At 38.3% G+C, this 16,442-nt stretch overlaps 1 protein-coding gene across 5 annotated transcripts in view; it reads left to right on the plus strand.

The window, feature by feature from the left end:
* Nucleotides 1-16,442, plus strand: part of NAV3 (neuron navigator 3) — a 730,605-nt gene that overhangs the window by 567,879 nt on the left and 146,284 nt on the right. For all 5 annotated transcript variants that reach the window (XM_064491553.1, XM_064491556.1, XM_031463093.2 and 2 more), the window contains one exon: nt 10,835-10,950. In XM_064491553.1, the coding sequence (XP_064347623.1) occupies nt 10,835-10,950 (116 nt within the window). The remainder of the gene's footprint in view (nt 1-10,834; nt 10,951-16,442) is intronic.

Below are 16,442 nucleotides of genomic sequence, written 5' to 3' on the forward strand. Positions count from 1 at the left end.
GGATGTTACCCCATTTTGCAGAAATGAAGAAGCAGCGATTTCAAGTCAGAATCATGATAATCTCTTAAAGTCACGAGGCTTGTAGGAGTTAGCCTTGGAACTCATATATACCTGAGTCTGTAGTATGTCCTCCTTTGCTTGTCAGTTCGAATTTCTGTATGTATAGAAGTAAGAGGTATTGTTACCAGGAAAACTCTGGCTGGGAAACTGTCAGTAGCAAATTTACAGATATCTCAATCTGAACTCATTTATAATGGAAATGCTTAACTGCTTTTAAGTAGTATAAATTTAAAAGACATATATATGCATGTATAGGTATAAACACATACGTTTGATATTTAAAGATAATTAGCCCCTCTATAATGGGAAGATGGATGACTGACAGTGATATTTTCCCCCTCTTCTTTACCCACTTCTGAGTGATGCTGGTGATTAATTATTCCTTCTGGGACCTTAATATATGTTTCATAATACTCTTTCTTGCAAATTGAATGTTCAGAGCCCTATAAATATAATGCTGAGTTCTGGAAGTTAATGAAATTCCTATTAGTCCTATTTCCTGTACAGTGCAAGGATATTCTCTGTAGAGTTTTTGTAACTCATTTATCACTGCCATGTGGTAAAAGGAATTTTGCATTTGGCGTATCTTTATCCATTTAACAAGTAGATAAAACTAAAATAAAAGGTGAAAACTCTAAGAAGATTTTGACGCAGTATAAGAAGTTCCCAACAATTAGACCTATCTGAATGGAATAGTCTGCCTTTGTAAGCATTCAGGTGACTACCAGAGATTTTTAAGAAGTGATGCAGTAACCAGTTGCCATAGTTCAAGTAAAGGGAAATCACCCAATTGTTTTCCTTTATGTACTTATCACTCATTCTGCAAATACTTTGTAATAAGAGTTACAAAGATTTTAAAAACTTCTCTGCTCTCTGGGAGCTTAGTTGATTGGTGATAGTGATAATAATTTACTCAAAAACTTTTGAAAATTATTGCTATTATGGAAGCGTGTGCAACAAATAATGTAGATGGGCTATTCCTGAGTCTTCCCGGAGGGCGGAGTCATCATAGAAGAGATGAGTCTTAAGGATGAGTTCGACTTTGTCAGGTGGGAGGAAGAATGTTATGGTATCATCCAAAATTGACATTCTATAATTTTACAATCCAAGCATGATGGAAAAAAATAGCAAGTGAATATGAAGTGCTGTGCAAAAATGCTAGTAACTAAAACTGCTACAGAGACTAGAGGTTAGAATGCATGATTACTTAGGAAGAAAATTTGGGAAGAATCCATACTCTGTTCTTCTCTTTCAATCACTCCCTTCCAACCCATCTTATTTTCAGCTTGTTCTATTGGCTCTTCCTCCAAAACATACCCTCAGTTGGGCATTTCTTTCCATTTCCACCCTCCTTCCCCTGGTCCAAGACATGTCACCACCGATTTTCACCCAGTTTCTAGTAAGTCTTCCAGGATCCACTTTTGGCCCTTTGCAATAGCTTTCACACAGCAGAGACTCTAATCTAAAATTGTATATTGTATGTCATTTCAATTCATGAGACATGTATTTGATTAGACTTAAAAATAAAACTGAAGTACCTTGCCAAGCCCTACAGAGTCCCACATAATCTGGCCATCTATCTAGCTCCTAAGCTACACTCGTACCATTCTTCCCCTAGTGCAATGATCCCTGCCTTCATTCTATTTCTCAGCAGACTAACTTGTCCTGCATTTGGGACTTTGTCGTAAATGATCTCTCTGCCTGTAACTGGCACTCCTCCAGATCAGAGCAGGATCCTTCTCATCACGTCTCTGCTTGCGTGCTGCTGCTTCACACCAGCTATCTCCAACCACCTAGTCCAAAGGAACACTCACTCCTAGTGCCTCTTGCCAGAATTATACCCCATTGTCATCTTGTATTTTATTCATAGAGTTGAGCACCATCCACTGTTTTTTGTTTCCTGATTAACAAGTGTGATGTCAGCCACCTCCAACTGTAGCATAAACTCTCTTTCTTATTAAGTAGCATAACTGCCCAGGACAGAGTCTACCCACAGTAGGCACCAAATAAAATTTATTGTGTGAAACACCATTATCGTGGGTTAGACTCACCTGCTATAGGAGAATAGAAAAGGTGCCAAAATGTACAACAGAATCAGAAAAATTCTGAAGTCTTTTAGTTCCTATAAATGTTAGGGTTTCACTGAACTATAAACAGTTTTACAATGTTTACAGAATCAAACTGTATCTTCTCTCCAGGACATTCATTCACTTATTTTTTTTTTCTTCTTTCAACTACCTGCAAAATACCTTTACTGCACAAAGCATCAGGGTTAGAGTGAAATATCACACATCACATGTGTTATTTTCCTTCCACTGTCCACAATGTAATGGGCAAGAGACTGACTGAAACATAAGTACAGAATGAAGCAGGAAACGTGAATCCCACCGGCAGTGAACCAGATTTGGTGCACTCAGACTTCAAAAAATGGAAAATTACTGCTAGCTGTTGGAATCAGAGAAAGTGGCACTTAAGCTGTGTTCTGAGAGAGAAGTGGGATTTGGGCATGCAGAGATGAGAGGGACGGGAAAGGAAATGGGATACTAAAGGAACCACATTAACAAGGTAAACACTAGCTATGTAGGGTAGTTGGCAAATAGATCAGTTTTCCTGGAAAATGAAGACTGATTGGAGCCTGATTGTAGTAGAAATTGTTGAATGTCAAAAAATTGGACTTCGTGTGTGTGTGCGCACACACTCTAGCACTTGAATACGTGTGTGTGCAGTGCAGTCTGGAAAATGACTGTCTTCGTTGTGCAAATGGATTGTTAGTGGGAGAGGTCGGGGTAGGATAACAACCGTATTCAATGACTAGATGAAGGAGAAATTTACTGACTTTCAGAGTTAACTTTGTTAAGACTTGAATTAGAGGTCCTGATAATAGGAAGACAAGAAAGAGGAAGAAGAGGGGCATAGTTAAGAAGAAAAAGTCTACTTGTCATTGTTCCTCTTATTCCTTGGTGTCTACCCTTAATGCTGTATTCTTTGGTTTTCCTTGCCTGGCGTTCAAAAAGTGTTAAGTTAGCTCCTTTGGACCTTCAAAGCTGCCTCCCCTCTTCCCATGTGTCATTTTTTCTTCCATTGCTTTTATGCTTATTATTTTACAGCTATACTCCTTATACTTGCAAAGATACGTGAAGTAAAGGAGTAACGTAATTAATGGAGGAGGAAAGAAAGACCTGCACATTTTCTTTAAACCTCAGTCTTTTTAAAAGCCTCCTGTAAATTTCAAAATAGCTATTAACCAAATTCATAACTTGCCATTTTGAGGTCTCTATGCTCTTTGTTATTTTCTGACCATTTGTAGTAAATGCCAAAAAAAAACCCCCAAAAAAACAAAAAACCAGTGCATTGGGTACAAAGCAAACATCTAAAACAAAGAGAGCAGAATCAGGGATGTGGGCATTTCACAAAAGGGGGAAAAAAGAAAGAAAAAACCCAATCTTTAGATAAGGGAAAACATTGTTAAACAGAGAAGAAAATCATCATGCTTCTTACGCCCGTTAATTAAATATAAGTGGACACCCTCTATAGACACTTGATTTGTAAAATTAGGTCAAGAAAGTCTGAATTTAGAGGCTTCCCTTCATTTGTTATAATATGATGTGTCTTATACAACAGTATCAAGGGTTCTCAGGAAAGATTTTTGCGGTGACAAGTTTTTGTGAGATCTCAGATTTGCCTAGAAAGTGACAGAAAATGGATACTTAAATATACTATGTTCTGAAAGGCAAAGGATGCAGAACATTAGTTTTGAAAACGCTTACTCACGCTGTTTTAAGTTTGGTTTATTTGTTGAACCAGCAGATTGAGTAGGAGGAGCTGTGAGTTTACGAAGATTGAAATGTAGAGCATATAACCATCATGCAGATAAAGCTTTCCTAAGCCCTGCAGCTATTCCTACAGATTGCACTGCAATTGGGGTTTTATGTAAACTGGGGATAACTGATCATCAGCACAAACTAAAGCTTATTGAATGCTTGCCTTGCAAGCTTGTCTTTGGCTAAGTTTGATATATACATCTGTGCGACAAGTAGGAGTTTAACCTCCGTCACACAGCAGTGTTTTTCAGATGGAATACGGAGCTCCTGCTGGAGAAGGATCTGTTGTGTAGAATACCGCTATGACTTGGCAATCTCTCCACAGAGAAGCTTGATAAAGTACCCCTTATAAATTTAGCTTCCTAGGTTCAGTGCCAACCTTGCCCAACCAAACCACTACTGTTTCTCTTTTCTATATTCTATCTCCTCTTGGGAAAAAACACAAAACTTACAGAAAATTTGCAAGAATCACACCAAGAACTCCCATATACATTTCACTCACAGCACCCAGAGACCTAGTCAAGTTTCATGAATTGTCCCAGAGATACCACTTTTTTTTTTCTCCGATTCAGGATGAACGTTGTACCCAGTTGTCATGCCTTCCTAATATCCCTCCATCTGGAACTGGTCTGTAGTCTTCCCTTGACTTCCATGGCATTGATGTGTTGAAGGCAGGTATTTCATAGAATGTTTCTTAATTTGGATTTGTCTGATATTTTCTCATGGTTAGAGCCGTATTACGTATTTTTGGTCTAGAATGTCACAGAAATGATGCTGTGTTTTTCTGTTGCATTCGTATCAGGTATCAGTGATATTGATACTTCCCATTTCGGTGCTATTGAATTTGATCCCTTGACTGGGATGATGTTTGCCACAATTCTCTCAAGTTACTTTGCCCCATTTATATTTCACAAGTATTTTTTATGGGAAGATCCTTTAAGACTCTGTAAAAATTCTATTTCTTGATCTACTTTCATCCATAAGTTTTAGCATCCACTGAGTTTCTTGACTAAATTCATAATTTACTCCAATGGATATCAAGTGATTCCTAATTACAGCATTTCTTCTGCATTTTTGTCTTGCCATTTAACTTTAAGAAAAAGGTATCCCTTCTTGTTTTTCTCTCCACCTCCGTTTCTCTCTCCCCTTTCTCTTAAAATTGTGTGGACTAATGGATTCCTATTCCTGTCAATGGATTATAACCTATCAATATGACTATTTATTTCGATGTCTAAATGTTTCCAGATTTGGCTACTGCAATCCCCTTTAAGCTGCCTACTGCTGCATTATTCTTTGAGAACTTTGTTTCTTTTTGGCTCAGGGTGATCTAGGGATCATCTTGTACTCTTACTTACTGCCTTGGCTTCAGCTTTTATCTAAGGTGCCCTGGTTTCTTTTGTGAAGAGTAATGTGTAGAAACCAGATCTCATTGCTCCTAGGATTCCTAAGTGATGACATGTATGTAGGTGCACACGCACACACAGATATCTCAGTATCAATGAGATGTCTATGACTGATTGATAGGTAGATAGATAGATAGATAGACAGAGGAAAAAGAAAAAAAGGATTAGGTAGATAGAGATATGGATATACATATAACCACAACCATGAATTCACAACACCTCCATTTCCAAATCAACACAAACATTATTCTTGCTTTGTCCCTTCCATACTTGCACCTTCTTTTGTCAACTGAGAAACCTGACTCCCATTATCCTCAACATATTTTTTATTTGCTCAACTCCTCCCCACACACACACACACACACACACATACGAATCTAACATGTCTCCCACCCCCCTGGGCTACTCTTTACTCTGACCGATTCCTGGCCTTGACCCTGGCTGTCACCTTTCTGCCTTCCTTCCCACCAAGAAGGAGAGAGCTGGTTTTGGAAAGATACTTGTTCCTCTTTCTTTTATTTGGGGTTTATAAAGCAGGAACTCCAAAACCATTAGTTAGTGTTGCTGACTCAAAGCAGTTCTATTTGTGCCCACATTTGTGACTAGCATATCCATTTTAAAATGAATTCACATGTGGATATATTTTTAATATAAATCAACATGCAGCGCCATATTTATGAAATTGGAAATCTGAAGATCAATAGCATTTAGATTTATTGCTTATTTCCTTTAAATGGCATGTGTAATAGCTTCTTTTTCTTAAGAGTAAAAATTTAAGCCAGGGAAGAGTAAAATTAAGGTTAGACCATTGGGTTTTTCTCACATTCAAATACTATTATCAACTTAGTGACTAAGCTGTCTGTCAACTAAGGAGATGTCACATGCATTGAGATACTCAGTGTCCAGGGACATTTGGATGGAGTTGAACTGTAGGGTAGTGGTTAATAGAACACTGTTTAAAAACTGCCAGCTTAGGTATGTGTTAAGTCTTTCTCAGCTTGTTACCCATAGTTCTGGAGTCTGCAAAGTCCAAGATCAAAGCACCAGAAGATTTGGTGTCTAGTGAGAGCCTCCTAGCTGGTTCTTGGAAGACCATCTTCTCACTCTGTCCTCTCACGGCAGAAGGGTGGAGGGAGCTCTCTGAGGTCTCTTTTGGAATGACCCTAATTCCATGCATGAGGAGTCCATTGTCATGACCTAATCACCTCCCAAAGGCTCCACCTCCTACTGCCATCACCCTGGGGGTTAGGTTTCAACACATGAACTTGGGAGGAAACAGACGTTCAGTCCGTGGCAACAAGATCATTGTGAAGTTTGAATCATATGCCCTAGTTAAAACACAAGGCATAGTACTTAGCACAGAGTACATGCATAGGAACAGGAAATAGCTTTTATTGAAATCTAGACCTTTAACGTCTAGGATTCTTAGTGGCAGACATCAGCACTGAATGTCTGGCTTATTAGAACTCTACGTAAATTAAATGGTGTTTTTGCAATGCCCTATGTTACAGTTTCAGCAAGTGCTTGAGACATGTTGCTCCTGTTGTAAATGCACAGTAAGATAGTCTGTGCAGGATTGTGTCTTCTAAATATTTTGGAGGAACGTCATGATACCCATTTTTCCCTTTCCCCGTTAATATGAAGGGAACGGGCCATCACTGTATGTGGGAACAGTGAATGATGCCACCACAGCATGGACCTTTTGATTAGAGAACGCTGTTCATTCTGACGTCTTCTGAAATTGTTTTATGAATCAACCTCGAAACCTTTTATTTTACTGGGATGAAGCTTGCACAGAAATAAAGGACATGGTGAGAGTCTTCAGAGATTTAACTGAACTTCTTTGATCATGTGTATAAAAGCTAAATCTTTCCCAGTTAGTTTTGATTGCTCCTCTAGAGACTGGAGTTAAAATCTGATTCCCCTTTAACAGAAAGGGAGGTGGAAATCCTGGAGAAATGGATGGCTTGTAATATAGAGAGAGCAGGGGATCTGGACCCGTTTACATATGACTACAAACCAAAGATGATTTCTAAGGTCTTTTTATAATTATTTAAAGTTTAACTTCTCCATGTTCCTTCCCTTGATCAAACTGTTTCCCTGTTATTGTTAATGTGGGTAACTCACAGGGGATACTGTGGAACATGCACCAAAGAACTTGAAAATACGGTGTAAATAAGATGTCTCTTGTGACTTAGACTAAGAAAAAAAAAAAGAGCAAATCATTGAAGAAGCTTCGCGTTACCCACTTTTGAACCTGAAAGACCAACTATTCAAATCTAGCTTTGTTGTACTTTACTTTCAAAGAAAGTGCTTGAAAATACACTCTGGGCACATTAACTAGTCTTACACTTTCTTGAATATGGTCCTGCTTATGACGTGACCTACATATGTCTTGTTTTATACCAATCACAGTTGGTAGGATGTTTATGGAATGCTTCAGGTAGAGTCTCCGACCTCCATCCCTAACAACAGCCCATTTCCAGGACGTAGGTTAAAATGGGATTTATTTGTAGGTGATTTTCTGACTGCATTTAAAGTGTGTTCTAAAATCAAGAACTACGGGCTCAGAGGTAAAGCTCTAATTCTAAAAAAAGTTATTTTTTGTATTGAAAACAAAAAAAAAAGCAAATCAGCCAGAAATGTGCAACTGCCACCTTAACAAATGAAATGAAACAAAGACTTCTAAGAGAGGTTTGAATACTTTTTATCAAAGAGTGAAGACTTAGCCAGTGGACTTGAGTGCCAGGGCTCGTGCACTGAGGAAGACAGACATACGCTGAGGAATACTTCTTAAAATCTGTGTATTTGGAGCAAAGACAAAACTACTCCCAGCACACATTCTGAGTATTCTTTTGCCCCATAGAGATTGTCCTAGAGGGAGACACTCTGTATCTAAATGCCTTTCCAGACCTTTAGTAATCATAACACTTGAGCTCACAATTATTTTGCAAGGAACGTATTTTTCTTTGCTTTTACACAGAAGCAAATTTAGGTTCAGAGAAACTAAGCACCTTAGCCGGGTCATGTGAGCTAATAACTGTTTAGTGAGAGAGCTGAGTTTTACAGCCAGACCCAGTGAATGCACCATTATACCATACTTCCTTCCGTGGGCTTTCTCTGCCAGTGACACTATTTTATGATCACTACTGACAGGATTTATTCATTCAGTTATCAAATATTTGCTGAGTGCAGCATGCATGCTAGACACGGGGTTAGGCGCTGGGGTGAAATGGTGGGCTTAAACATGGGGGATAGACTCTAGTTTGAGAGGTAAACATTCATCAAATAATGACACAAATTTCACACTACAAGGGTGGGAAGTGCTGTCAAGATAAGTACAGGGAGAGATAAGTATTTGTAACTTGGGACTTCAGCTGAAAATTAGGGTTGGTTCTTTAAGAAAGAGTCACTTGAGCTGAGACTTAAAGGGAAAGATTTAATTGGATGATGTGGAAAGGAAAATGTTCAAGGGCAAAGGCCCTGTTGAGGCAGGGAGCTGTAGGAAGTGCGTAAGACTCTTGGGACCACAGGAGAGAGGAATAAGGAGAGTCCTGTGCAAGAACGTACTGGAGAGGCACAGAGGTCAGAACACGCAAAGCCTCCAAGCCCCCCTTAAAGTTTCACCCGGGGGCACCATGAGTGAGGATCAGGGTTGTGGAGAAAAATGTCACAAATTCAGTTCTGTACATGATGGGTTTAATTATCTCTGTGATAACCAGGAAATAATACCAATTAGGCAGTTATGATTCACATGTGGAATTCGAGAACAGTTCTGGGTTAGAGTTTGAATTTGGAATTCATGTGCGGACAGGTTATCATTAATACAGTGGGTGTATTTGAGATCATCTAGAGAGACCATACAGACTGAAGAAGTTTAGGATGTTGCTTTGAGGAGCCCCCAACTGTTGCCCTCTCTATCACCTTTTTAATGCCGAGAATCACAACATTGAATGATTGGGTAAAAAAGAACAAAGAGGAAAAAAGAACAAAGAGGGGGAAAGTAGCATCCGGAGAGAATGGGAAACGAACTGGAGAATTTTTATTGTAGAACCCAAGGTAGGAGAGTTTCATAAAGAGGGGAGTGGTCTGCTGTCCTAAATGCTACCAAGATATCAAGGAAGGCAAAGGCGGAAAATGTCTGTTGATTTTCACAACATTGAAGACTTCACTGGCCTTAATGTTATATCTTGTCATTTGAACAGCATATTATCTTTCTTAATTTTTCCATGCCTCTTACATTCAGTTTCAAGTTATAGTAAATTAGGAATGTCTGCCAGAAATCACCACAGGTCAAGACACAACTTTGTATGAATTCTTACAAAGCTCTATCTTTCTTTATTGTATCAATTCCTATACACAGGCAGACAGACAAACAGACAGCATATAGTTTTCCATGATTTATTAAAATCCTCATGAGCTTTTCAGAGTTTTTAGATCTGTCAGATACATAAAAAATATTTCTGGCTTCAATGATTAGACTTTATTTTCTCTCAAACAAAAGCAGAATTTAGAGTAAAAGTAATATATTAATTAAAATTGATTTTTAAAATATGTCAAATTTTTCTTTCACATTTCAGACATTCTCTTTAGATTTTTTTTAAGTAAGAGATTTTTAATGATTGCTTGCCACAGTCCAAACCCAGTACTAGAAGTGGGATTCCAAGGCAAATGAAATAACTGTAAGAACAAAGTCCGGCATACAAGGCTGTATGGTCTTGCCTCCTTCATTCTCTTGTAGTTCATGCTGTGGACTTTTTAAAAATATGGTGGTTTTGACCAATGTAGATTTTGAAGCTGCATAAGGAAAGATAATGCCTCATAAAACATTCGCCTGTGCATAAAAGGAAGAAGCAATGCATGAAGATTGGAATATCAAAACATATGCAGTCCCTCTGCAGAGTGCTTTTTATTTGATTGGACCAACTCTTTACATGTTAACCACACACACAAATACATACCCATGTACATATATATATATATATATACACACACACAATTATAAACATAAAAGAGGGTTGTAAGAATGAGAATCTGGTTTTGATTGACTTTAATTTTCCTGAGATCAAGACATTAATAGCCCATAGCAAATTCAATATTTATTTCAACTTCTACTTTGTATTTTAGGATATATTCAATAGAATTTTAATGGAAAAATAATTTTAGAGGTGTTTTAAGGGCTTTTATTAGTTATTCCTCACAAGAACACAATTTAGACAGACTTTCTCTAAGACAGCCAAAAAAAAAAAAAAAAAGAAAGAATATTTTTAAGTCTTTTGCCCCCTCCCAAAAAAAGTCAAATATTGATAATTATAAGATTTTAAACTTAGAAAAGTCTGAGAAAGCTGATTTAATGTCTCACTGCAACTTGGGTTGTATATAAAAAATAAGGAAATTCTCCTGTAGATTGACAGCTTTGAATGTCCCAGTCATAAAGTAATGCTTACTTACCTTGATAGAAAACTTCTGTTGATTTCATATTATGCTAGAGAACTTTGATGAGGCACTGGTGACAGCAATTGGTATTTCTGTCTTCTTGGTTAATTTCAGAGCACATTCAGAAAATGAAGGTACCTCTTTACCATCTGCCGACTCCTGTACCAGCCCCACTAAGATGGATTTATCATATAGTAAGACAGCTAAGCAGTGCCTAGAGGAGATATCTGGTAAGTGACCTGATGGATGGGTAGGTCAAACTCACAATCTTTGTAATCTCTCCAAAAGTCTTTTTATTAAATCATATTTGTGCTATGCTGTTTTTTCCTTAGGCATAAATGGCCTGTGTGCATTTCATGCTTCAGAGACGCTTAGATATGTGGCTACTCTGCTTAGGACGATCTCTTTGTTGCTCTGTAAAGAATTCTATGAAGAAGGGTAGTGCTCTCAGAGGCTGAGATTTTAAGTCATTGTTGCCCTCAGTCAAGTTGAATACAATCAGGGAAAACCTGGAGAGTCTTCTCTTGTTGATAAGGAACTCCTTGAACATATTTGGAGATTTAAAAAATATTAATGATCAGGTGGCAGTGTAACATTCCCGTGGCCAATCCAACCCTGCTCTGTCTTCAATTCTGGATGACTTTGAATATTTCTACATGGTGGTTCCAAATGGGGAAAGTCTAATTATGGAAATATTTTATTATATACAAATCATGTAAGAAAAATGACATATACGTACTCCAGATACAATTTTTCAGATTTGTAAGTGTATTAAACAGGATTCTCAGCTGTAGTCCATTGTTTTTCCTAGGACCCAGATAAACATAGGCACATATGGAAGGCCTTTGGTGTCATTTGATTATATATGGGTCCATAAGACCTAAAGAAGGCTCTTAGCACAATATACTGCTCCTAAGGGGAAAGAGAGTTCAAGAACATTATCTGTTTCCAAATATAAGAATGCATAGAAGTAGAGGTTTGTCTGTTATTCCAGTAAATCTCTGGCTCAGCCCTTGTATATTCCTAAGGGAAAAAAAAAACTAAAAGAACTACTTAATATTTAAAAATGACTGTAGTCCTCCAAGGACCCGAAGTGTTGTTCTGACGTTCATAAGAGTAACCATACTGCAAATTTGGAGGTTAAGAAACTTTGTCATTTCCACAGACTTGAAACACTTTGGCAAGTGTTAGCAACTGCTGTAATATCTGCCAGTTGATACTGATAACAGTGACAACACAGCATCCCATGGGACTTTGGGGATTAACATCAGTGGCATCATTAGGTATCAGAGTTTTCATGTGATTACAGGGGGCCGGTGCAAGGAAGGGGGAGAAATGGTAATGCCAAGGCATAGCTATGGGGATGGTATTTGTAGGTTTTTCAAACTCTTGGTAGGAGTGTTGGTTTTCCATAGCGCCAAATAGTCCCACAGTCAGAATGACGATATATATCTGTATTGTGATTAGATATTATTTAAACATAGTGTGGCATGAAGATGTATGTTTCATACGTTTCTTTACTCATGAATGTCTCCAATTAGCTTTTACCTGTGAAATACCAGATCTCAAATCTGTAGGAGAAAATACATTTAGTAAGCTTTGAAATCTAATTTTTATGTGACTTTCACAAAGAAACCTTGTTTTCTGAATTAATGTATCACTTATTGATTGAATACCCATGTTTGATTTTTTTCCCCAGTTCCTTTTTCTTCCCACCATTTGATCATTTTTTCATACTGCCAGTTACAGATTTACATTTATGTAACTCAAAACATTATGTTGTACACGTTACACTTATACAGTGCTATATGACAATTACATCTCAATAAAACTGGAAATTTCCTTTAAAATTTCCATTTAATGTTCTGATTTTTAATAGAATATTTGGAAGTGAAATATAAAATAGACCTTAAAATAATATAATAGTTTGATGGGTTTATTAGAAGGTATAATATTATTTTGTAGCAATAATTGTTGGTATAGAGCCATAGATTTGTCTATGATTTAGATAGGAATATAGTCAGAGGAAGAAACTAGCAAATAAATGCTGAAATGAGGCTTATCTGATTGTGTCATTCCCAATATCCCTTGTTTATCATTAGCCAATAGTGGGATATTGAAAATTTCTCCCAATGCAAACTTGAGATTTCATGGAAGAAAGATATTGTATCTGATAGGGAAGGTACAAATTGAGTACTGTACTTGGAGAAATCTAGATGAGCGTATTCTAGTAGACCAGTGATGAGAGGATGGCTGTCATTGGGAAGCAGGACAATGACAAGAACATAGGTCATACACCCTGGCCTTTCTTCTAATGATCTTGTCTTCTAATCCCTCTCTTGGTCACGTCCTAGACGTGGCCATCATCAGAATCTGCAAAGTCTCTGTAACCTCATGCACCCCATTCTTGCTGCTAACAACCTCCTGTCTTTTCAGTGTCTGTGCTTTGCTCTGACTCCACCCCTAGTTGTACCAGGATTTCCAGTTCATTGATCTCACCACCTTTTGCTTACCATCACCAAACTCTGCACATCTTTTCTTCCCTCCTTAGTCAGCTGAATTCCTGTAGGGACTGAATGTGATTTCACTCTTGCATACACCATTTACTCCCTCGGCCCTCTCTCACTTCAAAGTACTCTTTGGATGAAATCACAGAGCTAGTTAATTTCAAGTCTCCACCTAGTCCCTACCAGCAATGAAAGATTCTGGTGAAAAACACATCACATGTGTTAGAAGCTCTATATCTAAAACATCATTGCCTTCGCAGTTGGCAGACCTTGGTGTCCTGGTAGAGTTTTGCCTGACCAGCATCCATTGCCCCATCTGCTAATAGCAGCACCTTGATTTGGCTTTTAAGGAACCATAGCCCCATTGACCTCTGCTCATGTGGTTCATGTGAAATTGACCCGAGCAGATCCAATCAGAACAATCCATTCAGTTGACCACAGTGATTCTTTCAGGAGCGGACATGTGACCCAATTCAGCTCAATCAGAACCAGTGAGAATCAGTCTCACAGCTTTTCTAACATTATTAGGGAAGAGATAACTCTATTTTTCCACAAGACCTGAAGCTAATCAAAAGACAGCTTGGAGCTGCTGGCAGTTATCTTCACCCTCAAGTGAACCAAACAGAGAAAACGGAGGCCAAAGCAGGAGAGAACTAGCTCAAGACCAACGTAGGAAATGTCTGAGCCCCTGAACAAGCCATGTCAGGAACTCTCTCTCCCTCCTCCTTTGCACTGTCCTGTTATGTTACCCAGGGAAAATCCCTTTTTGTGCCTCACCGAGTATGAAAAGCATCCCTATTGTGTGACCAGCGAGATGCATGACACATAAAGATTTGTGATGCTGTTAAGGAGCGGACTCGAGTGGTTCACACTGAAAAGCAGCTTTGTTCGAGGGATTCACTAAGTTAGTAGGAAGCTTAACTCTTTGCCTTTTATCTACGTGGTAGCTCATTTGAACTTATAGAAACAATGTCTCTGTGATTAAATGGTAGCAGAAGTCAAAAATGTAGTTAATTGTGGTGCGTCCAGAAATTAACACAACATTGTAAACTGACTGTATCTCAATAAAAAAAAAAATTGTGTTGTGAAGATCGGTGTCAGAAAGGAGTGGCACTCAGTAAAATGTCAAGCTGGAGAAGACTCGGGACTCTTACAATTGGGAGACCCTAAATCCCTCCAAAGCCTTTACGTGTATCTCTCAGGTTTCCCGCTGTTTATTATGCTTTTAGGGAGGAAGCTAGTGATATTTACCCAGTCTGATGATGGTGATTCTATTAATTATTACAGTCATGTATTTTATAATTTGTGACAAAGAGTGAGTGAGCCTCTTGCTTCCAGCCTGTCCTTTAAGATTCATGCCATGACCTCAATATTACAAGTCTGGCTGAATTGATGGTTCAGTTTTTTTTACTGCTTTGGCTTGGGTTTTATTCTCTCATTCATTGACAAAAAGAATTTGGCCTCAGAGACCATCCCTTTCATCAAGTGCCAAGAGATCCTGCCAAATGTAAAGTGAGCTTGATTTTTTCATTCCACAGGAATCATTCAGAAAGTTTTTATTTTTTTTCTAATACGTAGGTTCACACTTGCCCCTTGTTTTGCATAAGGCCATCTGCCGACATGGATAACCTTTGTTTAATCCATCTTTTAATCCTCATCTAGAATTTGCATTTAATATAGAATGGTGATAGATGCCAGACTGAATCAGAATCAGCAAAGCCAGTGTGTCATTCTTAAATAAAAATAATTAAATAATTGGATGAATTCAACAAATCCTTTTAGAAGTGAGAATTTAGATTAAAGGGGGAAAATGAATGGTTACATGTTTTGTTCTGTTTTGTTTTTCTGACTTCCCAAACTTTGTATTGAATAATGGGAAATATCTGGCGTTTAAGACTTTTGTAAATGATCACTTAATTTGCCTTTTTCTTGGATGTTTACAAAGATTAAGGTGATCAAGCTCAGGTCATTTAAATCAGTTTAGATCTTTTTCTTAAATAGCTACTTTATAATTGTGTTTACTAGGGAGCTCAAAAACACTTCTTTTCAGAACATTACAGTGGCTATACTTTATGTGAAGTCTTGGCTAAATTAGAGTGACTCGCATTTTTAGCCTTGACTGGGTGTATTCGTCGCTTACGTGCTGAGACGTCCTCCTCCCCCTTGTGTAACATACATTTAAACGGATGAATACAAGTAAGTACAAATACACCCATGTGTGAATGTACAGGCAAAGCCAGCAGAGATAACTGCCTCTAGAGAAGCAGTAATTGGATTCCCCTCTGTTGTTCAAGGTAAACTTAAGGACTGACGTAGCTCCCGGGGGAAAAACGACTACAGCTACAAGTTGACAACTGTATCTTTAAACCAAGAAGCAAACAAAAATGCCCTTTTGATGTTTTTCTCTGTTTAGGGCTATAGCTTCAAAATAAGCAGCCCCTCATTAATGTCTCCTTTGGACTTAGTTCACCCCTTTCTAAATTCACCTCTAACGGAGGAGTATGTTTTTTGCCCCCTTGAATCAGGATGGACCGTGTGATTGGATTTGACCAATGATATGTGAATGGAAAAATGACATGAGCTATTCTTGAGCAGAAACTTGGGTTTCTCCTACCTTTTTCCCTCTGTTGAGTTACCAGCATATCCTGGACTGAAGGATTTGCTCTTCTAGCCTGGGTCTTAGTATAAAGGGTACCTGGATCAGAGCTGCAGCCAACATAGGATGGACATTGATGTGAGCAAAAGTGAATCTTTGTTTCTGTAAGCCACTGGAATTTCTAAATAATTTTGTAAATATAATACAATTTAGTCTAAGCCAGAATTTCTCAACCTTGGCTCTATTGACATGTATTAATTCTGCATAATTGTTTGCTGGGGTTGGGGGGGCTGTCCTCTCATTGTAGGATGTACAGCAGCATCGTTGACCCCTACCTTTGTCAGAAGCACCACACCCTCATTTGCGATGACTTAAATGTCTCTCACTAGTGCTGAATGTCCCTATGGGGGACCAGTTGAAAACCACTAGTCTCAGCCTAGAAGTTCTCAAAGTGGAGGTTCTAGAGCTAGCAGTATCTACCTTACCTGGGAATGTGTTAGAAATGCAAAGCCTCACACCCCTTTCAGACCAACTGCATGAGTAGGGATGGGGTGGGGCCCAGCGAGCTATGTTGTAATAAGCCCTCTGAGAGGTTCTGAACACTGAAGTTCGAGAACCT

Source organism: Camelus dromedarius, chromosome 11, assembly GCF_036321535.1.
Source record: "Camelus dromedarius isolate mCamDro1 chromosome 11, mCamDro1.pat, whole genome shotgun sequence".
Classification (NCBI taxonomy): domain Eukaryota; kingdom Metazoa; phylum Chordata; class Mammalia; order Artiodactyla; family Camelidae; genus Camelus; species Camelus dromedarius.